Raw genomic sequence first — 26,952 nt, 5'->3', positions numbered from 1 at the left:
TAATAGCCTGCACTGGGGCCCTTCATTACTATGCTACGCCACTGACACGTTCTGAGCCATTATACTATATTAATAGATTGAAACATACTGTCAGCTTTGCAGGTGTCGTTGACTCTGGTGAAGAACTTGTAGCAGCTGCATTTGTGTGAACCCTTAGTGTTGTTACAGATGTGAGAACACACCCCAAACTGCTTGCACTCATTTATATCTGTCAGAGACAAGAAACACAACAACAACAATTCAGAAACACAACGGTAAGCAGCTGCATCTCAATCGTCCAAACATTTTTCATTGCATAACTAAAGATGTATTTCAAAATGGATGACTCGGACTAAATAATGAAGAAAAAGCAGCCAATAGGGAGGCTCAGAGATGACGTATTTTTGTCAAAACCCGGAAGCGAGTTAGCATTTAAGTCTGAGAAAGTTGAATGGGTTTTTAGTAAATCGCCCGAAATAAAGTCTGTTTAAAGTCAAAACCTCTACATATTTTCACGTTTTATTCTAAGACATAAAACACACAAATTATAACCTGCTTGTGATCTTTAAAGCCTTATTTTGTTTTAAAATCGGGATTGCTAACAAGTGGCTAAAAGCGACGACTTCCTTTGGTGCATATAAAGCTCACAAATAGTAGGAGTAACGGAGTAATAACTTACCAGGGAACACACTTTTAATAAAGTTTGAAGGAGGCTTGGTGTTGGTGACGTTGATATCGAGTGACCTTATGTGTAAGTCTGTTTATAGCATCGTGTTAGCTTTTTCTGGCGATTGTATTGCGGCTTCAAAATGTAAAAAAGTTTTATTAATTCTTTAATAAACATTTTTTTTTTACTTAAAATACGTCAAGTCTGATCCTCTCCATAGACAGGATCGGTTTAAAACGCATCTTAGCGAGAGACCACAAGAGTTTGCTTGATAAAATCTGTAAATTGCTTCATATATACTCTCTTGCTTGTGATCCACTACATGCACAACCACTCACTCTGAACCTGCCTGCCAAATTTGAGGAAACTGCTCTCAGTACACAGCTACATGTATTCTGAGCGTTACCTGCGCAGGTCTGCTGCTGTGTTTTCTGGAAGCCGGGCCTGCAGGAGCAGAAGGTGTCGCTTCCGTTTACCACACAGCGAGCTTCCTCGGCACAGACGCTGCGGTTCTGATGACATTCATTCAGACCCGAATCTGTTCAGAGACACAAGTTACACACATACAGTACGCTCGAGTGTGTCCTAATATATATATGTCACGTTCACTCTCTCGTGTGCACACCTATCTTGTTGCAGTTGATCTCATCCGAGCCGTAGTCCTCACAGTCATTGAAGAAATTGCAGCGGAGGTTTGCACTTATACACCTGCCGTTACTGCACATAAAGTCGTCCTTTCCGCAGGGCGCAGGGGCCGGAGTTTCTGTGTTGTAGGTCAAAACAAAATATGCCTTCAAATAACATTTGATCTTTCGGCCAACTTTGTGTCCACAGTAAAACAAAAGCAGATACAGCTTTTGTTCTATTATGTTTATTAACCTACTCAAGCTCAGTTGAGCAGCATTTTGTTAAAGGGAGGAACGTTTTTTACGGTGGTGCGGCCCGGTAACATTTACTAGAAAACAATAATGTTGAACATTTAGAGTAATAGCACAGTCAAGAAGATCAGGCAGATACTCACGGCAGTTCAGTTCATCGCTGTTATCGCCACAGTTATCAACACCGTCGCATTGTTTAGACACCGGCAGACACACTCGATCATTATGGCATCTGAACTGTCTGGTCGGAGGACAGTGGAATCGTTCTGGGACACAGAGATAAGTGTAAATTAAACATGAAATGTAAAGATGTAAAACATTCAAAAATGCAAAGTCCAGGGTGATGTCATCATTTACATTTCACGATTTTCATTTTTGGGCTTGTGTTCGAATTAATGCAACTTTTAATTCATTCGTTTTTAAAGTTGCAGTCAGTAGCTTTTGCTTCTATATCATCACGTTAAAAACATAAATATGCAGGTTCCTTCTATGTACTTCACTTTGTGTGCGATACAGCCAAATGATGTCAAAACTGACATTTCCTACAAAACTTCACCTGACAGATTCCATTATGAATCATTATTACACTGATTTCATTTGAGCCAAACAAGTTACTCATTGCAGCTTTAACAATTTTAACTCAAGTGTTATATTATGTGAATCTGTTTTGCACTGAACTCTCTCACTATGATTGAATATAGGTGTTGTACCCCCTAGTGTTCATGTAGGCTACGTGTCTGTTAAAAGTTTAAGATAAGAAGGTGATAATAAAGGCAAATAATAAGGGCACTTACTGCACTCTTCTGTGTTTTCATCAGAGTTATCTCCACAGTCATCCTCTCCGTCACACTTCCAGCCCAGTGGTTTACACAGAGTGTTATTACACTGATACTCATCCAGGAGGCAGTATTGACCCACTGACACACACAAACACACACAGGGTCACTCATCTGTATTCATTCCAGCACATGCGAACAGCAATTATCATGTGTCTGGGGTGTGTGAAGCGCTTGGCAGCGTATCTTCAGAAAAGCCTCCATGAATACTAAAATCCCCTCCAGAGAGTTTGGTCGCTCGAATTAATACTGCAGCCATTGATTCGTGGCTAATGCTCTTGTTTAAAGGAACAGTTCACCGCAAAAAAGACATTGTTGTCATTATTTACTCATTTGTGGTCGCATGTGTTTATTCTAAGCTTGCGCGCTGCAGTTTTTACATGATTTAGTTTACAAAAATGTACTTTAAAAATGGTTCTGTTCATTGATATCAAATAAAATATTAACCTAAAATGATTGAAGAAAAGTTAAATAAATGAAAAACTGAAAGGTTTTTAAAGCACTAAAATTATAATAAAAAAATAATAATTATAAAATGACAAAAGCACATACCAAAATTGCTAAAACTTTAAAATTAACATAAAAATAAAAGCTCATTTTAAATATGAATAAAATTAAAAACTGAACTCAACTAATGCACAAGCCCTTTAAAGTTGAATGGATTTTGAATGAAAGTGATATTGATGATATCGTACCTCTGCACTCTTATTGTTATAGTTGTGGACTCAACGATTCTCTTAATTATAAAATCATTCGTATCTTTACGGTTACAGTGTGAGCGGGTCTTTACAGAATGTATGTAGGAAGGCGAATGTTTGTTGTTTCTTATTCTGCACATACATGTACGTTTGTAGCATCACAAAGAGCTGCCGTTTGGAACAAGAAGAATGTAATAAAACTGTGTTTGTATATGTGTTTAACCTCCAGCGCCGCAGTTCTCCTCATCGCTGCCGTCCATGCAGTCCGCATCAGCGTCACACCTCCAGCGGAAGGGGATACAGTGACTGTTCTTACACTGAAACTGGTCATTATCACACTTCACATCGCAGCCGTGCTATGAAACACACACACAAAGGATTTACTAGTTATGAGGAGCATTATTATGAATGCAAATACATCAGTTTGAGTGTTGTACTGCAACAGTTGTCAATAAGCATCTGTGTGTGCGCGCGTGTACCTCATCAGATCCATCAGCGCAGTCATGGTCTCCATCACACTTCCATCGGCCAGCGATACAACGACCGCTGGTGCAAGCAAACTCACTCTCGGAGCACTTCCTGGGCACTGACACACAATTCATACACCGTCAATCTATCATACCTTGTGTTACATTCAGAAAACTGGACAGTCATTTCATATAGTAATATGTAGTAATTCTGTGAGCATTATTTCCCTCATGTTGTTTCAAAGTGATATGACTTTCTTTTCTCTGTACAGTCTCTTTCTTTTCTCTGTGACTTATAAGCTTTCCTGTAAGAGCATTGAGTTAACAACGCAAGGTTGTGGGTTGGATCCCAGGGGATTGCAGATACCTATGTATAAATGTATAGGATAATGCTATGTAAGTCGCTTTGGATAAAAGCGTCTGCCAAATGCATAAATGTAAATGTAAATAACCTTTTTGGAGTGTCTGTCCCTATTTACGTTCATTGTGGGGAAAGGGGCAGAAGTAAAAAAAAGGCATACAAGTTTCCAACAACATGAGAGTAAGTAAACAGTAATGCATTTTAAATGTCGTTTTGGGGAAAACTATATCTTTAAAGGTGTACAGGTCATACAGGAGGGACAGGGACAAAAAGAAAAATCCAAAAAATAAATACTGGTCCAAAACTGCAGGAATAAATGTCTATGTAGCAAGCTGCTGAGTATTACTGTCAGTGATTCATATCACTGATCATTTATCAATCACTTTATTAGGATTAATAAAGTTTACTCTTTAGTCAGGCATACAAACATCCATTTTTACAAAAAAAATTGAAAACGCACAACCTCACTTAAAAAGGCACTCAAGAGGAGACGTTTGACTGAATTTGTTTCTCAATAGGTACATTTCTACAAAAAAGCTTGTGCATCAAACTGATTTTGCAATAATAATACACATATTTTAAAAGTAGTGAATTGCCTTGTCCTTTATGAAATTTGTTATTTGTATTATGTCAAACATAAAAGAAGTACTACTAAAAATAAGATATGAAAATAAGCAAAATTTTAAATGAGTTCATGTTTCTAAAAGTGATAAATGGCATCTTGTGCAGACAGCCGCAGAAAAAAACTAAGAAATCATTCCAAATATTGATGTTATTATCATTTCTAGATGTGTTTGGTCATTCCAGTCCAGCGTCTGTTGAGTTTCAACAACGTGAAAGACCAGGTTATGTGAAAGATCAGGTTATCACATAAAAAAATATTTGTTGAACCTTTCCAAATACATGTACAAAATGACTCTAGTATCCCTTAAAAGAGAATATGAACTTGTTTTCTATGCAGTATTTGAGATCTGAAGCATCTTTTTTGTTATGAAATTGAATTTTGAAATGTAAATACATGCAAAATTTTTATTTGAAATCTGGGAGAAATATTGTTAGTAGTTGACAGAAAAAAACAAAAATGATCATTTTACATTTTATAAATAGCACATTTAGAAAAACTGAAAAGGTTTGAAATGTACTCTTATTTTCTTCTGCAGCTGTAATTCAATTCATACTGCATTGCTCAAAATCTATCATTTGTTTAGTTGTGTGCCAGCCCGTGGATGCTTTCTTTGTAGTCCATATTGCCTTTGGTTGTTTAACAAAAAGCACATAAAATACACAAGCTTCTCATTAATATCATCAGCAAGCTGCCACCGACAGACTTAAAGTGAAACATGGGCGTCTTGTAAAGAGAAACCTACCTCTAACTCACATCAATGTGCCATCAGTGTTAAATCAAGAATAAACACAAGATGGAGACAGGTGAACGACCAGATCATATGAAAACATGCATGAATGAAAAATGACATTTAACTTCAATAACAATGTGATTATGAGCAAATAACTGAAAATGATCGTCAACCGATTTCATTTCATCTCTATTAATATGTACAAACGAATGGGAGTAGATAAAGGCTTCTTTCACAAATTCTCATTTGCTATTGTTACTGTAAGTTACTGTATTACTGCACAGTATTACTGTATTACTATGAGGCACATTAAGAGTGTCACTGCATCTACATCGGTTGAGATGTGTTTCTTTAAGCAGCCTGAAGTCTGTTTGGACCTGTTGGGTCTCAGCGCTCATATGTAACGTGTCATGTGCACCAGGGCGTGTAAACTCACCACACTTGTCCTCGTCTGAGTTGTCGCCGCAGTCGTTGTCATAGTCACACTGCCAGCGGCCAGGCACACATCGGTTGTTTTTACAGCGGAACTGATACGGCTCACACGTCCTCTCATCTAGATGTCACAAAACAATTCACGTCCAAAAATTCAACAGGGTGGACCTTACAGTTTTCTCTTATTCTGGTACATACTGCTGTATCAATAGTATTCAAGACTGATGTTTCTGGGGTTTCATGGCTGTATGTACACACCACACTCCTCTTTGGGTTCGTCTGAAGAGTCCCCGCAGTCGTCCTCTCCGTCACATTTCCAGCGAGCGGGGATACATCGGCCAGAATCTTTACAGCGAAACTCATCCACACCACACGTCATTTGAGCTACTCAGAGACAGAATAAACATCATGAAAGCCTCTTATATTCACTACTGTACCTCAGTGTCATAGTATGACAGAGTTATTGATAAGAGAATGTCGTGTACAGTAGATAATGTTCTGGGTCCTGTAAAATGACAGATAATCTGAAACAACGGCTGAATGTCAAATCATGTAACTGATAAACTCACTGCAGTTGGCGGGTTCATCAGATCCATCCACGCAGTCATTGTCGCGGTCACACACCCAAACCCGCGGGATACAGCGCTTGGTTATAGAGCACTGGAACTGGTTAGGCGCACACGTCACCTCCGCTGCATACACAAATCAACATGTTATACTCCAACCACATTATCCACAACAGATGTCACGTGTAACACAGGACCCACTGTGTGCATGGCAAATACATTACTGAAGGGTAAACAATGGCAAACAATCCCTGTTGTCTGCAATAAATGTTAACTGTTGTTGTATATATACAGCATCGATATGAACTTGATGTACTTGATGCATCAATACCTAATATTAAGGACAAAACATCTTTAAAATGTATTCTGGCTATTGTATATAGGCCTCCAGGGCACCACACAGATTTTATTAAAGATTTTGGTGGGTTCTTATCAGAACTAGTACTGTCTGCAGACAGAGTCCTTGTTGCTGGTGACTTTAACATTCATGTAGATAATGATAACGATGCTTTAGGAATGGCTTTTAAAGACACTCTTAACTCCATGGGCGTTAGTCAACATGTGTCAGGACCTACTCACCTTCGTAATCATACTTTAGATTTAATTTTGTCTTACGGTATAAACGTGGTCGATGTTAAAATCCTTCAGCAGAGCGAAGACATCTCAGATCATTATCTGGTATCATGCTTGCTTCAATACCCAATGGTGGCAAATCAAACTCCAAGTTACAAATATTGTAGAACAATAACTTCGACTACAAAAGGTGCGTTTCTTGATAATTTGTCTGAATTGTCTCAAATCTCTAGCATGAGTAATAACGTTGAAGATCTTGACTTTACTATTGAAAATATTAATGCCACCTTCTCGGAAACGCTAGACATAGTTGCTCCCTTGCGCTTAAAGAAGATTAAAAATGACAGACCGACACCGTGGAAAAATGAACACACTCAGGCTCTAAAGAAAGCGGCACGAAAAATGGAGCGCAACTTTAAAAAGACTAAATTAGAGGTATTTCGTACTGCCTGGAAGGATAGTACAAAAAAATACAGGAAAGCCCTAAAAACGTCTCGATCCGCCTACATTTCATCACTAATAGAAGAAAACCAGCATAACCCTAGGTTTTTATTTGATACAGTGGCTAAATTAACCAAAAATAAATCGTCAGCGACTTCTGCTGCTGTATACCAGCATAGCAGTGATGATTTTATGAACTATTTCACAAATAAAATCCAAGATATTCGAGAGAAAATTATAACTATGCAACCAGATGCGAAACCCGCTGAACAAACGACTTACTACAGCACCCCTAAGGAGAAATTACGTTTATTTTCTACTATAGATCACGATGAACTGTCGAAAATCATTAGATCATCTAAATCGACTACATGCATGCTAGACCCTATACCTACAAATCTTCTGAAAGAGATGCTCCCAGAAATTATAGATCCTCTACTTAGCATTATTAACTCATCTCTGACATTAGGACATGTGCCTAAAGCATATAAGGTGGCTGTTATAAGGCCCCTTGTCAAAAAACCCCATCTGGACCCTGGAGAACTAGTTAACTATAGACCTATTTCGAATCTACCTTTCTTATCTAAAGTTCTGGAAAAAGTAGTCTCAACTCAAATATGTTCCTTCCTCCAGAGGAATGAGATTAATGAAGATTTCCAGTCTGGATTTAGAGCACATTACAGTACAGAGACTGCTCTGATTAGAGTTACAAATGATCTGTTTATGGCGTCCGACCGAGGTTGTATCTCCTTATTGGTGCTGCTAGATCTTAGTGCTGCATTCGACACCATTGACCACAGCATGCTCCTACATAGACTTGAAAATTATGTCGGTATTAAGGAAATAGCTTTGAAATGGCTTAGATCTTATTTATGCGACCGTTTCCAATATGTAAAAATAAACAATGAGGTATCACGCAAATCGCAAGTCCAGTACGGTGTACCACAGGGCTCAGTACTAGGGCCTATGCTCTTCGCATTATACATGTTACCCCTAGGAGATATAATAAAGCGACACGGAGTAAGCTTTCACTGCTATGCTGATGATACGCAACTTTATATTTCCTCGAAGCCTCACGAAACACAGCAATTCCATCGAATAGTGGAATGCATTGTCGATATAAAAAAGTGGATGAGTAGCAATTTTTTATTACTGAACTCGGACAAAACTGAAGTGTTACTTATCGGACCGAAAACCGCCCTACGTAACAACCAAGAATACTGCTTAACTATTGATGGATGTTCCATAAAACCCTCATCTTCAGCTAAGAATCTTGGCTTTATATTCGATAGTACTCTGTCATTTGAGAACCAGGTCGCCAAAACCTGTAAGATTGCGTTTTTCCATCTTAAAAATATATCTAAATTACGTCATATGCTGTCATCATCAGATGCGGAGAAGCTTATACATGCCTTTATGACATCAAGACTAGATTACTGTAATGCACTATTAGGTGGTTGCCCTGCAGGCCTATTACAAAAACTCCAACTAGTCCAAAATGCGGCAGCTCGAGTTCTTACACGTACAAAAAAGTATGAGCATATTAGCCCGGTTCTGTCAACCTTGCACTGGTTACCTATAAAGCATCGCATAAATTTTAAAATCTTGCTTATTACCTATAAAGCCTTGCATGGTTTAGCTCCTCACTACTTGAGAGAACTTCTTACGTATTATAGTCCATCACGTGCACTACGCTCTCAGGCGTCAGGTCAGTTGGTAATACCTAGAATTTCAAAATCAAGTGCAGGCGGCAGATCCTTTTCCTATCTAGCGCCTAAACTTTGGAACAGTCTTCCCTGCAATGTCCGGGAGGCGGACACACTCTGTCAGTTTAAATCTAGACTAAAGACGCATCTTTTTAATCTTGCATACACTAGATTATCATAATATATGTATTTCAAAGATCTAGGCTGCACTAGTTAGATCAACCGGAACCAGGGACACTTCCAATAACAACTGATGCATTTGTTGCATCAAAGAGTGCAGAACAGTACTCTACTCTCAGCCAGTCTTGTCTCATTGTTCCAAGGTTACAAGAGCGGAGCGGGCAGGGCGCAATCCATTCCTAGACCTGACAAATGCTGGACGAAGGAAGTGACGTCCCTACAAAACTTCAGCCACTATTAGATTATTAATGATAATTTTAAATCTAATTTTTTTTTATTTTCGCCTTGTTGTGCAAGCACTGTTGAGCTTGTGCAGAGGCTGCAGTTTTTGCCAGAGGGGAACTGGAATCCCCTGGTTAGGCCTGGTTTCCCTCCGAGGTTTTTTTTCTCCTCCAATGGAGTTTTGGGTTCCTCGCCACCGTTTGCATACTGTTTTGCACTGTTTTGCCTGGCCGGGGGGGCTGCTAGAATTTGATAGTCTTATTTAATTAACTCTGCATATAGTAATTTATTGTGTGTCTGATATTTGACCTGTGTTTTGAATTCCATAACCTTTTATGTTTTACTTATAGTCATTTTTTCTTGTACAGCTGCTTTGTAACAATGAAAATTGTAAAAAGCGCTATATAAATAAAGCTGACTTGACTTGACTTGACTTGAAGCATATGAACTTGAAGTGGTAGTACAGAATGTAAGTCTGATTCTCCTCAAGATCTTTTCCACTTTCATGCGTTTCAAAGCAACAACACAAACAAATGTTACCGCGCATGCATGCGTTCATGGACTGCCCTAAACTTCGGGTACACAATAGAGCGCCTGAAGATTATTTCGGATAACAAGCAAAAGAAACCCAGAGGAACGGTTACTTGGCTAAACTTGTCTCTCCAATATTTTTAAATTTAGACTGCGATACCAAGCTCAACCTCTAGATGTCAATGTACCATACGGCTTCTTTAAATGTGACCGAACTACAGGACTCAACCAACAAATTGTTTAATACATTATCATACAATAAAATATAATTAAAAATGTGATTCTTTTTTTCAGAAGAGTACGCTCACACAAATGCATTGTACAGCAAGCAGAGATTATGTTTCCGACCTAGAGCACTAAACAAATAAAATGAAAAAGCACAGAAAAGTAACGTAAATCAGCTCACGGCAGTCTTTCTCGTCCTCTCCCTCGCCGCAGTTGTCCTGACCATTACAGCGGAATATTCCTGGAATACAGCGACTAGGACTTGTGCATTTAAACTGACTGGGCAGACACACGTGGATATCTGCAAGGAGCACACAAACATAAAAAAAGCAAAAAGTCACTTTATTTTTTTGCCTGCTTCAGTCAGCTGAGGGAATGTTATATTTTTAGTCTTAGGTGGTGAAATGTACCGCAGTTGGCCTCATCAGAGTTGTCTTGGCAGTCGTTGTCTCCATCACAGATGTACGCCGGGTTTGTGCAGATCCCAGTGCCGCACTGGAACTGACCAGGTCTGCATTTAAACTCGGCTGTTAAACACACAGAACCACAGACATGCTTGAAAACACTGCTCTCAGATGCTCATACTGATGATGAAAGCCCCATAACTCACGGCAGTCTGCAGGCTCGTCAGATCTGTCGCCACAGTCGTCCTCTGTGTCGCACTTCCACCAGAAGGGGATGCACTTGTCGTTTTTGCAGACAAACTGATGATACATTTCGTTAATGTGACGTTAATGTGGGTTTAAGATCTCCATAAACTAGATTAAAGAGATATCTGAAGAGACCAAATTCACTAGTTGCACAATATGGCTCCGGTGAGCTTTTGGGACATCAGGGTCGGCAGACTTATTTCTGGTCGTATAACACTGTATGAGAAAAGGAGGATTTTGGGCCGGCAAATATGGGTGTTTTGAAGAATATGATATGTCATGGTTCTGTCCCACCTTGTCTTGCTTTTCTTGACCTAGTGGCAGAACCATGACAGAACCTCATGTTTGATGTGGAGAGAGGCAATTATGGCCCATATGGCCTTCCATACACTCTATTCCGTCTCGTCTCTGTTCCCGCCCTCTCGTCTTCTCGTTATTGCTAGTTACCTGTTCCCCTCTTGATTTGATCCCTTACTTAATGCCCTTGTGTTCTCTGTCTTGTGCTGGTTCATCTGATGAGTTCCTGTTAAGTACAGTTATTTGTACATAATGTCAATGTTTATCGTTAGTCTTGTCCAGTGTAGTTTAGTCTGTGTTCCAAAATCAAGTGCAGGCGGCAGATCCTTTTCCTATCTAGCGCCTAAACTTTGGAACAGTCTTCCCTGCACTGTCCGGGAGGCAGACACACTCTCTCAGTTTAAATCTAGACTAAAGACGCATCTTTTTAATCTTGCATACACTACACTATCATAATATATATATTTCAAAGATCTAGGCTGCACTAGTTAGATCAACCGGAACCAGGGACACTTCCAATAACAACTGATGCATTTGTTGAGTGCAGAACAGTACTCTACTCTCAGCCAGTCTTGTCTCATTGTTCCAAGGTTACCAGAGTGGGCAGGACGCAGTCCAAGGCTACCGGAGCGGGCAGGGCGCAATCCATTCCCAGACCTGACAAATGCTGGACGAAGGACGTGGCGACTCTACAAAACTTCAGTCGCTATTAGATTATTAATGATAATTTTAAATCTAAATTTGTTTTTTATTTTGCCTTGTTGTGCAAGCACTGTCGAGCTTGTGCAGAGGCAGCAGTTTTTGCCAGAGGGGAACTGGAATCCCCTGGTTAGGCCTGGTCTCCCTCTGAGGTTTTTTTTCTCCTCCAATGGAGTTTTGGGTTCCTCGACCGTTTGCATACTGTTTTGCACTGTTTGCCTGGCCGGGCGGGCTGCTAGAATTTGATAGTCTTATTTAATTTACTCTGCACATAGTAATTGAGTAGTGTCTGATATTTGAACTGTGTTTTGACTTCCATAACCTTTTATGTTTTACTTATAGTCAATGTTTTCTTGTACAGCTGCTTTGTAACAATGAAAATTGTAAAAAGCGCTATATAAATAAAGCTGACTTGACTTGACTTCCAGTCACTCCGGCATGTTTTACCTTGTCCTTTGTATTTTACCCCCTCGTGGGTTTTTGTGTTGTCTTTTGTTAATACATTTCTTGTTAACCCCTTGTTAACTTGTCTGCTTCTGGGTCCTCTGCCCAAGTCTCACCCCAAGATCCTGACAATGACAGATCCTCTTTACAGTGCTGAGCACTTCATTGATGAAAACCACTCAACAGTGTTATACAACCTTCCTCTGGTGTCGCAAAAGCTCACCGGTGCTATTAGTGCAAGAAGCCTTTTTTCTGAATTAAGACTTTACATTCCCGTGCACATATGCAAAAAATAAAAATGTTATCAATATTTACAAGCATTGTAAATTTTTTTCAATTTAGTGGTCTTTTTCTGGTGTTTACCTGACTGGCGGTGCAGTTTGACATGCACTGTTTCCCGTCAGCAGCCAGATAGAAGTTTGTGGGGCAGGCACATTTATATCCTCCACCCGGTGACAGCAGACACAAATTGCTGCATCCGCCGTTGTCCGTCTGACACGGGTGATTCGTGACTACGAAAAGAGACCACATTTCAAATGAATTAACATTTTGATAACATGAAATCACATGTTCTGGTTTAGGAGTGTGTGAAAAGCTGGATCTCGTTCATATAGACAGTTTCGAAGCAACAACACAAAACAAATATTACCGCGCATGCACGCATTCATGGACTGCCCTTAACTTCCGGTACACATTCATAAACATGTAAGAGCCTGTAGATTATTTCGGATAACAAGCAAAAGAAACCCAGAAGAAGCGTTACTTGGCTTAACTTGTCTCTCAAATATTTAGAATTTAGACTGCGATACTAAGCTCAACCTCTGTATGTGCTATACAGCTTCTTTAAATGTGACCGACTACAGCACCCATCCAACAAATAGTTTTTTTCATAAAATGAACATAAAAGAAAATTCAACAAATCGTTTATTTAATACAATGAATAAATACATTAATATTAACATCAATTAAATAAAGTATAAATAGTTATTATTAGACACTAGCCAAACACAAAGCAGAAGTAAACTGCAGTCCCAGCCCGTGCGTTCGATGAAACGGTCTATAAATCTGTACAAAACTAAACCTAACCATGTGAAAGCAGATTGTAAAGTACTTAAGCGAAGTTTCATACAAGGGAGCCACTATGTAAAAAAAGTAACGCTTTGCCATAAGATTTTGTTGGTGTGTTTGTGTCCTGACCCTCAGGTTGTCTGTAGGGGTGGTAGATGTGGACGTCCATGGGTCTGTGTAGGGTGCTGATCAGCATGGTCTTGTTGGTCCCGAGGGTCTTGTGAGCTCTGTTGATGGATTTGGTCTCCCAGTCCGTCCAGTAGATGTACTCCTCAAACAACGTCATAGCAAAGATGTGCGGAATGTCCTGAGTCAAAACTGCAGGACAAAGACGAGAATAAACAACTAATCAAGCATATCTAAAAAACAGCAGGTATAGCGTTGCAATGACAGCGTCATGAGTTAATTTCGCAGGAATCATACCAGGCATGAATTGTAAATGAAAAACAAAACAAAAGAATGTGTTAAGGGTCCGTGTTAGTTGTAATGTTGCCTTGCCTTGCCCATTGCATACCAATACCTGTGTTTGTTAAGACGTTGTGTCGTTGTTCCTATTTAGTTTGTTTTTGCCCCCCTTGTGGGAAGAGTTTTTTTCAGTTTTTTTAGTGTTTTCCCCCATCGTGGGTGTACTGTTATTTAAATATTAAAGTCTTGTTAACCACTTCACTGTTGCCTGCACTTGGGTTCTTCCACCATGTTCATGACAAATGGATTAAGCTCATCTGCCTTTTAACAGTCAACCATTATAGGAAGAATACAAATATGGAAGTGAAGATGTTTTGTCAATCCTTAAATTGTAAAATGTTACGAATACGAGCAAGTGTTTGAGTGAGTGCCTGTCATCTTGCAAACTGACTTCCCAAAGTATTTGGATTCTGTTTTTGTAGCTTGACTTTGGATCCAAATAAAAGAAAATGTCTATGTGTAGACATATTGTGTTTGTTGAGTGTGTTTTCACCTTTTTTGATTTTATCTTTTGCTTATAGTCAATATATTTCTTGTAGAGCTGCTTTGTAAAAAATAAAATTGTAAAAAGCGCTATATAAATAAAGTTGACTTGACTTGATTGTTTTTGATAAGCTGTTTGCTGTTCTTTGCCTTTGCAGAACACTCTGTAAGTTTCTCCTCACCCCTGTGTCTGTTGGACCCATCTAAACTGGCAAATTCGATGTAGTCCTCTCTCGCGTCGGCCCAGTAGATTCGGTCATTGATGAAGTCTAGAGTGAGTCCATTGGGCCAGGTTATCTTGTCCTTTATGATCACGCTTCTGTTAGTGGCGTCCATTCCAATGCGTCCGATATGAGGATTATCACCCCAATCTGACCAGTAAAGATATCTGACAGCGAGAAAAATCAGTGTAAACACAACTTTATGATGCGTCAACTTTTCTACCACACAAAGGATTAGGGGTGGACATAAAATTGAAGATGAACTACTAAGTCACAATTTCTAAGGCAAAATGACGACACAATGAAATAGAGAATGATCCAAAATCCAAATCCACACAATTCCTATTTAATAAACACCATTTAACCGAAACTGTTCAAATCAAATAAAAAATAAGACTCAACATCTGTTAGCCGCTGTGGGACATTGATGCCTTAAAACAAATTCATACTTTCAATTTCTCCACGCCAGTTTATGTTACACACTCTTAAACTTATTCAATAGCAGTTTTATCAATATAAATGTAAAATGGTTATATGTTCTGCCAGAACACATTGAACATTACTGGATCTATATGGAAAGATCCGGGGTGCTCAATGTGAATTCAATTTCCAACGTTATTATCCTGCAGTTAGCTGGAGGCTTTGTTTTCTTGAAGACTGCTGCATAACACATTATACAACGTCTCTACTCCATATTAGGTTCTGGACATTAAAACAGCATTTCAGACAAAAAAAACATGGATTCACCGTAGATGGATATGAGTATATGGCCTGCTATATGCAAGTACAGAAAATCTCATCAGTAACAGAAAAGAGTTCAATAACTGTCACTGTTTACCCATTACGGACATCCACAGCTACGGCTCTCGGTTCCCGCAGCCCAGTGTTGACCAACACAGTTCTGTACGCTCCATTTAACTTGGATACCTCGATAGTGTCCCGTCCTTTATCACACCAGTACAGATTTCCACCCACCCAATCAACAGCCACACCATCAGGGTTACTGAGAGATGTGCGGTGAAGAACCTGACAAACAAAAATAAGTATGCACATCAAAATGATCTTAGGCTGGCGCAGGATCGACAGGAGAGATCTGCACACTGTTTAATTTCCATTTGAATGTTAGATAAACTGGCAACATTGTCAAACAGCCAATCCAAAGCTAAATGATATCAAACCATTTGATTAAAGTCGAGGTATTTCGACACAGTTACATTTGTTACCTGCACATTGCTGCCATTGATGTGCATGCGTCGTATCATGCTGCCTTGAGTCGTCACATCCGTCCAGTAGATCATCTGCTGCCGATAGTCAAAATCTAAAGCAACAGCGTTGTTCAAACCCTAGAAATAAAGACCATGCAAAAACGATTTAATGTGAAAGTAAAAATGTGCATCTAATAGTAGCGAAACTAAAATCGTACCTGCTTTAGAAGAGTGTAGTTTGTACCATCCAGGCTGAGCTTCCTCAAGTAGTAACGGTTGGCAAAGATAAGGAACGGCTCCTCGTCTACACAAAACAGAACAAAAAAATAACATTTTAAACAATAAAGAAACTCTTTTTCAATAAATGAGCACCAAGAATATACATTAACATTGAATTCTTCTGAACAATCAAAAACAGAAACGTGGTTTAGACTAAAATGAAAGTTTAAGCTGTCTTAACTGAAAATAAATTGCCCAAACAGATCTTAAATCATTTCATTGTCATTGTTTTGTTTCAAAATGAACACCAGTAATGTCTTAATTAAGGCATATTATTAAAAGTGACTTAATTTAACTAAAGCATAGTCCTGGCTTAAACTAAGCCTTGTCTGTGAAACTGGGTTTTGATAGTATTTTGATTAACGAAAATGATTAACACTTCTTTCTTTAAAATATTGTGGATAGACACAATTTTCATAATAAAAGTGTGTATTAACATTAAAAGAAACTCGATTATATGCTCCGGCTCCTCCCGAACATTGTTTCCTCCCGAAACATCATTTAAATAAAACAACAGCAAGTATGTGCACATACTGTATACTATCAAATACACAAAAATAGGAAGAAAGCATGTTGTTTTTACAGTTTCATAAATGGACCTGCGATTGATACATTCTTTAATGTATTCTCCAGAGTAAGAGTAGTCAACTGTACCCGAGGTGGACTTGCAGATGGTGTGGTCAGTGGGGCTGAGCTGAAAGCCGTCCACACACACACAGCGGAAACTGCCGTGTGTGTTAATGCAGTGCTGTGTGCAGGGATATGTGCTGGAACACTCGTCCACATCCACACACGTCTTCCCATCATCCTTCAGTCTGAAGCCAGGGTGACACCTGCACTAGAGACACAAACAACAAAAGACATGAGTATCGGGCGCCAGTGTGTCTTGATTTAAAAGTCATAAACATGTTTAAATAGTCATGTCCTACGTTTTAATATTATCAAACACAATTTCAGAAGGAAATGAAAATGAAACTGTGAGGCATGTACAGTATGTATATGCACTGCTGTAAATGTACATCAGGGCACAAATTAAACTAGTCTGAGGACGGAGAGAAACGGGCCAACATATACTCATAGACACTCATGATTCAGAAATGTTTACCTTAAAGCCGATCTTCAGGTCCTCGCAGAGCTGAGAGCAGCCGCTCAGTTTACTGTTCACACATTCATCAATGAAGCAGTTGAGTTCATCCGTACCGTCTCCGCAGTCATCATTGCGATTGCACAGTAACGTCTCATTAATGCATCTACCGTTTCCACATGCATATGCCGTCTCATTACATTTTTTTTCTGCTTGAAGAGCAAAGAGACGAAAAATCGTTAAATGCATTACTGATTCATGATTTTATGATGAATGAACAATAAATGTACTCGGGCGCGCAAAATTTCGAGTTGCATCAGGCCGATGGAAAACAACGATGAAGTTGTGTAAAAATTGTGAGAAGCATTTCTGATGGACTTATATGTACAATATATTTTAATTAAAAGTCATCATAGGGATCCAGATACGCATCTACTCCTCAGTGGCAGAGACCTCTTCCGTCATACATGTATTTAGCCCGTCATGTGTGTGGAATGTCATGTCAAAGTATGCATCGCACATCAGGTTAAAAACATGCCTGCTGCAGACGCGTCGAAAATTGCTAAAACTATATCTTCATCGACTTCCATGACACAACAGAGTCACATTACTCCTGCAGGGTTGGTGTTTGTGTTTATATATACCAGGGCCATTGCAGTTGGGGTTTTTGGGAGCTTCATCTGAGTGATCATGACAGTCAAACTCTCCATCACATTCCCAAGACTTCTGGATCAGACAACGGCCATTATCACAGCGAAACTCATTGGCCTTACAAGCTGGATATTCTACAAAGACAAATAAAGACTTATTTTAAAAAAATTCAAGAAATATGAGACAAGGAAATCATCTATTTTAAAAACACGTTGTCTACAGTTAGCGAATGAAACAATATTACTTGACAGACTTTTATTACATTGCTGTTGCCCCCCTTCCTCACTTTATATTGTGGCATTAAAGACAAAGTCTGCATATACAAAAAATACTTTATACAAACATTAGAAAGCATTGGAAATGAGAAAGAATTGTGGACATACCGCACTCCAAAGATTCATCAGATCCATCGCCGCAGTCATTGTCGTGGTCACACACAAAGTGTTTAGGGATACACTGTCTGTTCTGACACATGAACTCTCCTGTCTTACACGTGTTATTGAACACTGACAGAAAAAGAAATAAACAATTACAACTAGATTCTCTCAACAATATTTGAGTTACTGTATCTCACATGTCCATAACAACATAACAACACGGCAGTTTAATACGTGCACACCAATGTATTTGACTAACCACAGCCGGCCTTCACACTCTCATCGGCTCCATCCGGACAGTCTCTGTCTCCATCACACACCCAGTGCTGAGGGACACACTTGTGTGAGTCTGGACACTGGAAAGCGTCCGCACTGCACGTCTTATTTTCTAAGGAAATCAATCATCACATTTATTAATCACCTTTTAATAAAATAAAACAATATCATAGCCGACTTTCTTATAATCCAATACTATTGGACAAAATTATGATTATTTCCAGTTGTATATTCAGTTTTATTGTATGTGACATTAAAGAAGTGAATGTGGATGCTGTTAAGGATGTGGACTCACTGCATCTGCTGTCCTCATCTGACCCGTCTTCACAGTCATCTGCCCCGTCACACACCCAGCTGCTGGAGATACATCGATGATTCTCGCACTCAAACTGCATTGCTGAGCAGAATTTATCTGAGTAAAGCATCAGAAGAGAAGTTAGTCAATTATTCATAGGACTCTAATAAAAACGACATCCGATGCATCTTGCAGACTGTTGTGTGTGCGAGTCATTTTATTCATTATATTGCTTTTTTTAATATTTGAAGTGATCGATTATTTTTAATATTTATTTGTATTTAATAATACAATAGAATACAATACAATAAAAGTAAGTCCAGTTTGGTGTTATGGCAAAATAAACTTGAACAAGAGGTTTATTTTATGATAACAATGAGTTATGTGTGATTGTGTGTACTAACCGCAGTGTGCCTCATCATCTCCATTCTCACAGTCATTCTCTTTATCACAGGTCCAGCTCATGGGGATGCAGCGGCCATTGGGACAAGCGAAAAAATTTGATGGACACTTTCTCTTCTTCTTATCTGGAAGCACAGAACAACAAGAGACTACATCTCAGTGTCTTTGTGCAGTCTGCAGATCTGGTGAAGTTAACTCTAATAAGCAAAAAATCTGTAGAACACACATACTTTATGAAGCTTAAAACATGCCTGCCCCAGAAACTGAACCCACATCAAACAACATCTCCTAAGCTCTTCAAAATATCAAGATTCATTGATTTGGCCATATCCAAGCTCATTGATCTATGCATCTGCAGGCTTCAGGCAACCGGACACAAAGTCTGTTAGGTTTAACAACTACTCCACCCTCAACCCCTGAACACTGGTGTACCACAGGGTTGTGTTCTGAGCCCAATTCTTTATTTACAGTTCACCCATAACTGCACAGATGTGCATGGCTCCAAACCCATTATCAGGTCTGCAGATGGTTCAATAACTAAAAGAGTGGTGTAACAACAACAATCTCACACCCCACACCCACAAGATCAGTCAGTTGATGGACCACCGGAGAACTAGGAGGGGCCACTGATAGGTTAAAAAAAAGTGAAGCATATTAACAGTTTCTGGGGTTCCACATCTCAGAGGCTCTTTTCTGGGCCCTCAACATTTTCACTCTGATCAAAAAGGCACAAGAGCGGAAAGCTCCCTTAATCGGCCTGAAGTTGCTGAGCTTTTACCACAGCACACAATGTAAAAGTACTGTAACACACTGCACTGTGGTAAAAACTGCCCAATATATCACTTGTGTTTAGTTACCCTCCATGAAAACATCCATCGTTAAAACTACTTAGAAAGATTATTATCAACAGCAATTCAGCATTTTAACGATCAGAACAGAATGTACAATGATTTAGCAAACATAACAATGAAGGACAATACATCTCTCTTCTGCTATACTATATTATAAATATATATTAAAATAATATATTATAAACATTTAGTTTTTTAATTTTCGCTTTGTTTTGGTGGACTATATGTGCTACTGTGCATTGCTGCTGCTGCAGGCAATAATTTAGTAAAATTGCCAAAACATGCACATTGTTATAGGGATCATGACACATGCTGTAGTGATAACCCCTTCGCAGATCAAGGCAGGGGGTGTTGGGGAAGCAGGAGGGCTAGGAAAATATCCCATGGTGCACTGCGCTGAGTTAAGCCAGAACAGAACGAAAGATAACAGAACAAAATATTGATTAGCCTTGCTGCCAGATTTATGAGAACCAATCAGTTGAACGTTAGTGTCATGGTTCTGCCTACTCTTGTCTTGATTTTCTGGTCTAGGGGCAGAGTCATGACAGACCCATGTGTTTTATGTGGAGAGAAACATATTATTGTCAATCAGGACATAATATGCGTTCTCTCCAGTCTCGTCATTGGCCCCGCCCCTCTCGTTCCTAGTATAGCTTTCCTCCTGTCTCTCATTACCCACATCTGCCCATCGTTATCTCCTTTGTTAGTCTCCCTAATTAATGCCCTCTTGTCTATTGTCTTGTGCTGGTTCGCTGTTCATGTATCCTGCCCTGTTTGGAGTGTTCATGTTTCCTGACGATCCTATTGAGTATTTGCTAGTCTTGTTGAGTGTTTAGTTTTCAGTTGTGGTATCTTGTTTAGTAGTGTTTTCCCCATCGAGTGTGTTTATGTTTTGTTCCTGTGTTATTATTTATTAAAGTCTATTCGTTAACCCTTTCATCCCTGAGTCTGCCTGCAATTGGGTTCTTCCCCACACAGTTCCTGACAGTTAGTATGAATTAAAGAGAACTATGCATAATGTAACCTTATGGCAGTGTCTATTTGTAAGATGCTAAACATTTTTATTTTAGCATCGTAATAAGTATGCATGTGTGTTACCTGGACAGTTTTTTTCGTCGGAGAAGTCTCCACAGTCATTTGCTCCATCACAGACCCATGACGGAGAGTAACACAGTGAAGTGAACTCACAGCGTTGATAGGTGAGGCCCTTCACACCCAAACGGAAATAACTGGAACAATCGACACCCGCTGGACAACAAAGAATACACACTTTAACAACATTCAATTATGACTCACGGTAGAAGGAATGTTGCAAAGCCGTAACAGTGACAGTAATTTTGTCTTGCCGTATTATTGAAAGCGAAACTGTTTGTAATTAAAGCAGGATTTACTGTATATCTTCAAATTTGTTCTGCAGAAGAGAGAAAGTCATGTGGGCTTTGACAGACATTAAGGTGAGTAAATGAATGAATATGTAATTCAATATTTATCTATATGAAATATTCTGTATCATTAAGGAACTTACAGCAGCTCATTTCATCGCTGGCATCCTCACAGTCCAACGCCTGGTTACAGCGACTGGAGTTGGACACACATGATCCATCCTTACACTGAAACTGGTCAGCTGTGCACATTGTCGCTATTGAAACACAAGAATTTTCCAGCATCATTTTAATGATGATGATTGAAGAGTTTTGTCAGCTTATGTGAATTATACTGTTGTGTACCAAACATGCTTATGTTTACTATTAATATTAAATATATAATTAGTACTACTTGTTTCTGCAGAACAGTGAAAATTGTAATGAAAAGAATATAACCATGCAAACATATTAAATATATATTAGTGGTTAATATATTTTTATAAACATTTTAATGTTTTTATCTTTTTCAGAATTTTACCAAGACATTGCCCTAAATGTTTTTGTGATTTTATGTACATACGTATGTGTACAGTTTATTTGCTAAATCATTGTGCATTTTTAGTATATCCCTTACCATTACAGAACAGTTCATCCGAGTTATCCCCACAGTCATCTCGGCCATTACACCAGGAACTGTGACCGACACAGCGTCCGTTGACACAACGTTTGTAACCCTTCTTACAAACCCGATTAGCTAAAGACACACACAGACAGAGTGTTTGTGTACAGCTGAACCTCAGAAGTGTAGTCTACATTAACACACATAGAAAACTTACTGCAGTAGGACTGTTTCTCGTCAGATTTGTCTTTGCAGTGGGCCATGCCGTCACATGTGAGTGTGTACTTGATACAGTCCCCATTCCCACACTCAAAGTCATCCATACTGCTGCACGACGTGTTCTTCGCTGAGAAACATAAAATGACATGATCATTTCAAATTTAAATAGTCTATCATTGTGGGTCAATCTCTTTTTAAAATTCGTGTGCCCTCATAATCTTCAGCTAAAATCTGAAAATGCACTGAAATGACCGTCCATCTTAAATGATGTATGTGAGACAGCTTGGGCGGAGCATCCGTTAACTCAACCCCTTCCACTGTCAGTCTGCTGACAGTTGAATTTCAAAATTTCCATTCCGGCTGTTTTTATACATCTAATCAAATCGCAGAGAAAGACGAAAGCGACGCCAACAATTATTCTCATACGAAATGTCCATTTCCCTCGGAAATGCGTCAAAACATGGAATAATAAATATAATCAGGTTAATGGAGACTTTAACATTTGAAAATCCTGTTAGTATCACCACAAAATAACTTGTCCATTAGTTGTAAAGAAATTTGGGTCACTTCCTGCTAACTAGTGATGTTGTTTGGATATTTACTTGGCAAATTTGTATAATTTATGTCTGCTTTTAAAAATCTATATAGTTAAAATGAGTCCTTTATTTGTAAATGCTGTGTCTTAATGAAAATACCTGGTTGCGCAGAGACATGATGCAGTAGTCAATGATCTCACCTATGCAGGTGTTGTCCTCTAGCAATGTCCTCTCTCCCCTGCAGCTACAGTTCACCCGGCTGTCTGACGAGAGAAGACACAGGTCCTGACAGCCTCCATTATTCACCCGGCAGGGCGAGAACTCACCTGCACGCACACATTCCCAGAAGCTCTTGACATTATGTGTACTCATTAAGTTTAACAGTATTTAATCATTTAATATATTTTTCTGAACAATAGCAAATTTGCACACGACAAGTGGAGATACAAGGTTTTTCCCCGACAAATTGTAACTGTGGGAAGAAACGAACAGAATACAGTGGTATAGGAGATATAAAGAATGTAGACTGTTATCTTTGGAGAGGTTTGGGGGTGTGGGAATTGGTGGTATCACGGTTAGACGGGCATGATGAAAGATATTGATTGTGTGTGATGGTTTCACTCTCACTCATTATTGAGTTTTTCTCGCTTCTGTCACAATCCCAGATTACTTCTGACACATAATTACATGGCTGAGGAGTCAGAAAACTTGAATGACTCTTGCTCATGCACAGTTGATTTAAAGTGTCCACATCGCCATTATATCTATTGACTCACAGCTATTTGTATCGTTGGCCACAGCGGTGATTCCCATGGGCTGTTGGGGGATATCAGCGCGCAACACCTTCATGTCTCCACCAACGTATTTGTCAGCTCTGAGAACCGCTCTGCGCACCCAGTCCGTCCAGAAAATATGATCACCATAAACGGCCAAACCGAAGGGATGCACTGGCTCATTCTTAAGTACAACCTACGAATGTCAAAAGGAGACACAAAGTAAGATATTCATTTCAGATTTTACCTTTAAGATTGTAGAGTGATACTTATATTGCTCAAAAAATTGAGAGTATCATTTAGTGATGTCTAATTCGTGAATGCATTTAAGAGTTTGTTGTAGCATCACACACGTTTCAGAAACCCTCCTCCTTCCCCAGCTCCATTTGCGTAGATCTGCTACAAGGTGTTCACGTAAGCTAAGAGGGTTTATTCATATGTTATATGTGCAGCATTCCTTATATGCACACAGCGGATGGATGTATTGGCAATAGCAAGTCTCCGTACTTGCTCCACCGCAGCAGCGTAGCAGATCTATTCCGCTAAGATCAAATACATTTATATGTCATGTACAATAACATGCCACACCCTCAGAGAGTTGTCATGACAGAAATTTGGTTAACTACTAAACCTGTTAGCCTTATCAATGTCTTTGCATGAATATAAATGACTTATAAATGGATGAAATGGTTATTTGAACAGTTCAATGAAATGAACTTTGTCTTCCCATCACTAGAAATTATCCCTCTGTTCTCATATATAGCAAAATCCTCCTGCAGTTATTATACAATTATGTAGAAAAGGACCAAAACAATTTCTTTGTAGGCAGAGCTACACAGTAGAAAAAAAACGATGACTGAATTAAAGAACACATGCCAGCATGTTTAGTATGATGTTTAATGTAACGATGTGCACGTTTCAGCAAAATCATTGGTGAAAAGTTAAACTTACATATCGATGACTTCCGTCATACTCGCAGCGCTCGATCTTATCAAGCGTAGCATCGGAGAAATACAGCTTCTCTGCACGATGGTCGATGGCGAGTCCATTAGGGGTGCGAATGTCACTGCCAATGATCACAAGCACATTGGAACCAGACAGCTGAGCTCGCATGATACTGGGAAATTGCTCATTCCAGTTGGTCCAAAACATCAAACTGGAGAACAAAATAATGATAAAGTCAATAACAAACAACGCTAACAATGTATTTACACAACTAGCGCCAAGGTCATTTTTAGTGAATCCAAATGTGTGAACTTGAGTCCAATCCCCTCAAGTTTACACGGATGCACTTGCAAAGTAGAAACAAGTGTATCCATTGACATGCTCCACTCATATTTGTGAAGGATCATGTGTATATTGCTTCAGAAGTAATCATCTGCATCTGTATCTGTACAGATCACACTGAAAAAGCTGTTGAGGTTGCTGAAAAATGGGGAGAAATCTCACTTTTGACACTCATCCAGCACAAACGCCCGCGGGTGGTCATCTCCTGACATAGTGACCACCGTATCACGGTCAAAAGCCCCCCAGCGGCTCTGGTCCACAGTGTGACGGGTAATGGTGGAAGTTGTGTAACTGGTCCAGTATAAAGTGTCCCACGCTCTGTGATACGCCAAGCCTTCCACTGATCCAACATCTGCAGACAGAAAGAAATGAAGGAGCTATTTATTTTCCACCAAAAATGTTGTATAGCAGGGCTTGACATTGACGCTTGTCTGCTTGTCCGGGACAAGTGAATGTTTTGTATAGGCAAGTGAGAGAGAATTTTACTTGCCCGACTGGACTGAAAAAATAGGTCTATGCTAAGAATAACAAGAATAGGTGAATAGGTGAGAATAAGTACATAAATGTTTGGAATTAGTCTGTTAACAGTGTCTTCACCGAAACTCGTTGGCATCTCCGCTGCGCAGAACGGCAAGTGCACACAACCTGTTTTAAAGGTTGGTAAGCAATCAAGTTTATTGAAGCAATGTATATTTTCATGTTAATAGTTTTAATTAAAGTAATTTCAAGTTTAAACTGCGTTTAGCAGCAGACACCGCTAATCTCACATCTGACTTTATGTTTGGTGATTAGGACTCTTGCATTCATCCATGATTTAGCTGAAGACACTCTCCGTTATCCCAGAGTTATCTCATTTTGGAACCAAACTCTTAATTTGTTTTCATAGCCAAAATATTTACGATTTATTATATACAGTATGTGTGTCATTTCTACATGGCTTTTACGGCATTGTTTCTGCCTTTTGTTCATACAGAGCGCTTTCTGGGACTGATCCCTTTAATGTTACCAGGTCACTTTTCGGATCAATCTTTGATGTGTTTGCGTTCACACAAGAGGCTCTCTGGCAATTTTCTGGGATCAGTGGTCTGTGTGAATGGGGTATATGTAACATGGGATTTTGGCCTATTCATGGGATGAACTGTGTTTCAACTGTTTGGCCTCTGTAGCGCCAGTGCTATGTGCAAAAAAGTTAAGGTACACCCCTGACACTAATAATAATTACTGCTTTCCTTTGTTCTATATCAGTCAACCTCAATAGGCGGACCTCGGTTCGGATCCGGACCTCAAGACATAGCCTAATAAACCATTTAAAACATTTGACTATTTCGGTTGAGCTGTGCGTCTTCACAACGAAGAATTACATCACACGCGCTCTCAGGAACATTTATGTAATAGATTTTCCGCCGCTATATCCTCTAATATCTTTATCAAGCGCCAAATTCGCCTCATTTTAACCCTTTCCACTCTCCCGCCAAAGACGCACTATTAACATGCATCAAATATTTTTCCAAGCATTAATTTCACTAGCATTTAAATCTCTAAAATGGCATTATTAAGTCAATATTGAAGATTTGGCCACAGAACCTACAATACATAGATTCATACATACTGTGGATATAAAAATTTAAATAAACGGTCTGATAAAATATAATATATATTCATATACAAGGGGGTTTAATTTATTAAATGTTTATTTATTTTCAAAAAACATTTTGTCCGGTCCAACGTTTGGAAGAGAATACCCTAGTGGACACTAGGTAAAACGCTTATAAGCAAACTTGACCAATCAGGATCCAAAACAATTATATTGACACTTCAAATGAAATATAATTGTTTATCTTAAGTCATATTTGTACTCCAAAGGACAAGCCATGTATCAGGGTACTGATACATGACAAGCCATGTATCAGGGTAGAACGCTAGCAACACAATGCTCAGGGGCTTGGGACCTCGCGTAATGACAAAATATATAAATAACATAATATAATGTACTGTTAGTAGCATCGGATAAAAGCATCTGCCAATTGTCAAGCACAAAACAACGATTACATTCCTGAATGACATGTCTAAACACCACAGAAAGATCAATAGCAGTCATATAAGAAGTGAGTGCACTTATATTTTTAAAGAAACAACTACATACTTTGTATGACCTATAGGAATGATCTGTAACCCTTATTTTGCTTCCCATGTTTAGTGTTGCCAATGGATGCGTTTGAATACGTCAAAGAAGAATGTGCTTTTATAATAAAATCAAGTCAAATGAAGGTAGTGTAAACACTCACATTAA

The 26,952-nt window shown here is 39.1% G+C and overlaps 1 protein-coding gene across 1 annotated transcript in view; it reads right to left on the bottom strand.

Moving 5' to 3' along the window:
- lrp1aa (low density lipoprotein receptor-related protein 1Aa) overlaps positions 1 to 26,952 on the bottom strand; it is a 134,079-nt gene that overhangs the window by 15,474 nt on the left and 91,653 nt on the right. The window contains exons 42-75 of the mRNA XM_079483245.1: positions 24,825 to 25,014; positions 24,327 to 24,531; positions 23,379 to 23,571; positions 22,803 to 22,928; positions 22,065 to 22,193; positions 21,863 to 21,982; positions 21,390 to 21,503; positions 20,963 to 21,112; positions 19,016 to 19,138; positions 18,612 to 18,728; positions 18,300 to 18,428; positions 18,047 to 18,169; positions 17,657 to 17,797; positions 17,034 to 17,224; positions 16,583 to 16,766; positions 15,868 to 15,953; positions 15,668 to 15,787; positions 15,283 to 15,470; positions 14,406 to 14,611; positions 13,405 to 13,593; positions 12,571 to 12,719; positions 10,728 to 10,821; positions 10,528 to 10,644; positions 10,299 to 10,418; positions 6,243 to 6,365; positions 5,932 to 6,057; positions 5,678 to 5,794; positions 3,538 to 3,644; positions 3,282 to 3,414; positions 2,319 to 2,441; positions 1,668 to 1,790; positions 1,272 to 1,409; positions 1,053 to 1,184; positions 89 to 208 (exon numbers count right to left, since the gene is read on the bottom strand). Of these exons, the coding sequence (XP_079339371.1) occupies positions 89 to 208; positions 1,053 to 1,184; positions 1,272 to 1,409; positions 1,668 to 1,790; positions 2,319 to 2,441; positions 3,282 to 3,414; positions 3,538 to 3,644; positions 5,678 to 5,794; positions 5,932 to 6,057; positions 6,243 to 6,365; positions 10,299 to 10,418; positions 10,528 to 10,644; positions 10,728 to 10,821; positions 12,571 to 12,719; positions 13,405 to 13,593; positions 14,406 to 14,611; positions 15,283 to 15,470; positions 15,668 to 15,787; positions 15,868 to 15,953; positions 16,583 to 16,766; positions 17,034 to 17,224; positions 17,657 to 17,797; positions 18,047 to 18,169; positions 18,300 to 18,428; positions 18,612 to 18,728; positions 19,016 to 19,138; positions 20,963 to 21,112; positions 21,390 to 21,503; positions 21,863 to 21,982; positions 22,065 to 22,193; positions 22,803 to 22,928; positions 23,379 to 23,571; positions 24,327 to 24,531; positions 24,825 to 25,014 (4,746 nt within the window). The remainder of the gene's footprint in view (positions 1 to 88; positions 209 to 1,052; positions 1,185 to 1,271; positions 1,410 to 1,667; positions 1,791 to 2,318; positions 2,442 to 3,281; positions 3,415 to 3,537; positions 3,645 to 5,677; positions 5,795 to 5,931; positions 6,058 to 6,242; positions 6,366 to 10,298; positions 10,419 to 10,527; positions 10,645 to 10,727; positions 10,822 to 12,570; positions 12,720 to 13,404; positions 13,594 to 14,405; positions 14,612 to 15,282; positions 15,471 to 15,667; positions 15,788 to 15,867; positions 15,954 to 16,582; positions 16,767 to 17,033; positions 17,225 to 17,656; positions 17,798 to 18,046; positions 18,170 to 18,299; positions 18,429 to 18,611; positions 18,729 to 19,015; positions 19,139 to 20,962; positions 21,113 to 21,389; positions 21,504 to 21,862; positions 21,983 to 22,064; positions 22,194 to 22,802; positions 22,929 to 23,378; positions 23,572 to 24,326; positions 24,532 to 24,824; positions 25,015 to 26,952) is intronic.

Source organism: Barbatula barbatula, assembly GCF_947034865.1.
Source record: "Barbatula barbatula genome assembly, chromosome: 20".
NCBI lineage: Eukaryota > Metazoa > Chordata > Actinopteri > Cypriniformes > Nemacheilidae > Barbatula > Barbatula barbatula.
The sequence above is the reverse complement of the archived record's forward strand: the minus strand, read 5'-3'. Positions and strand labels throughout refer to the sequence as shown.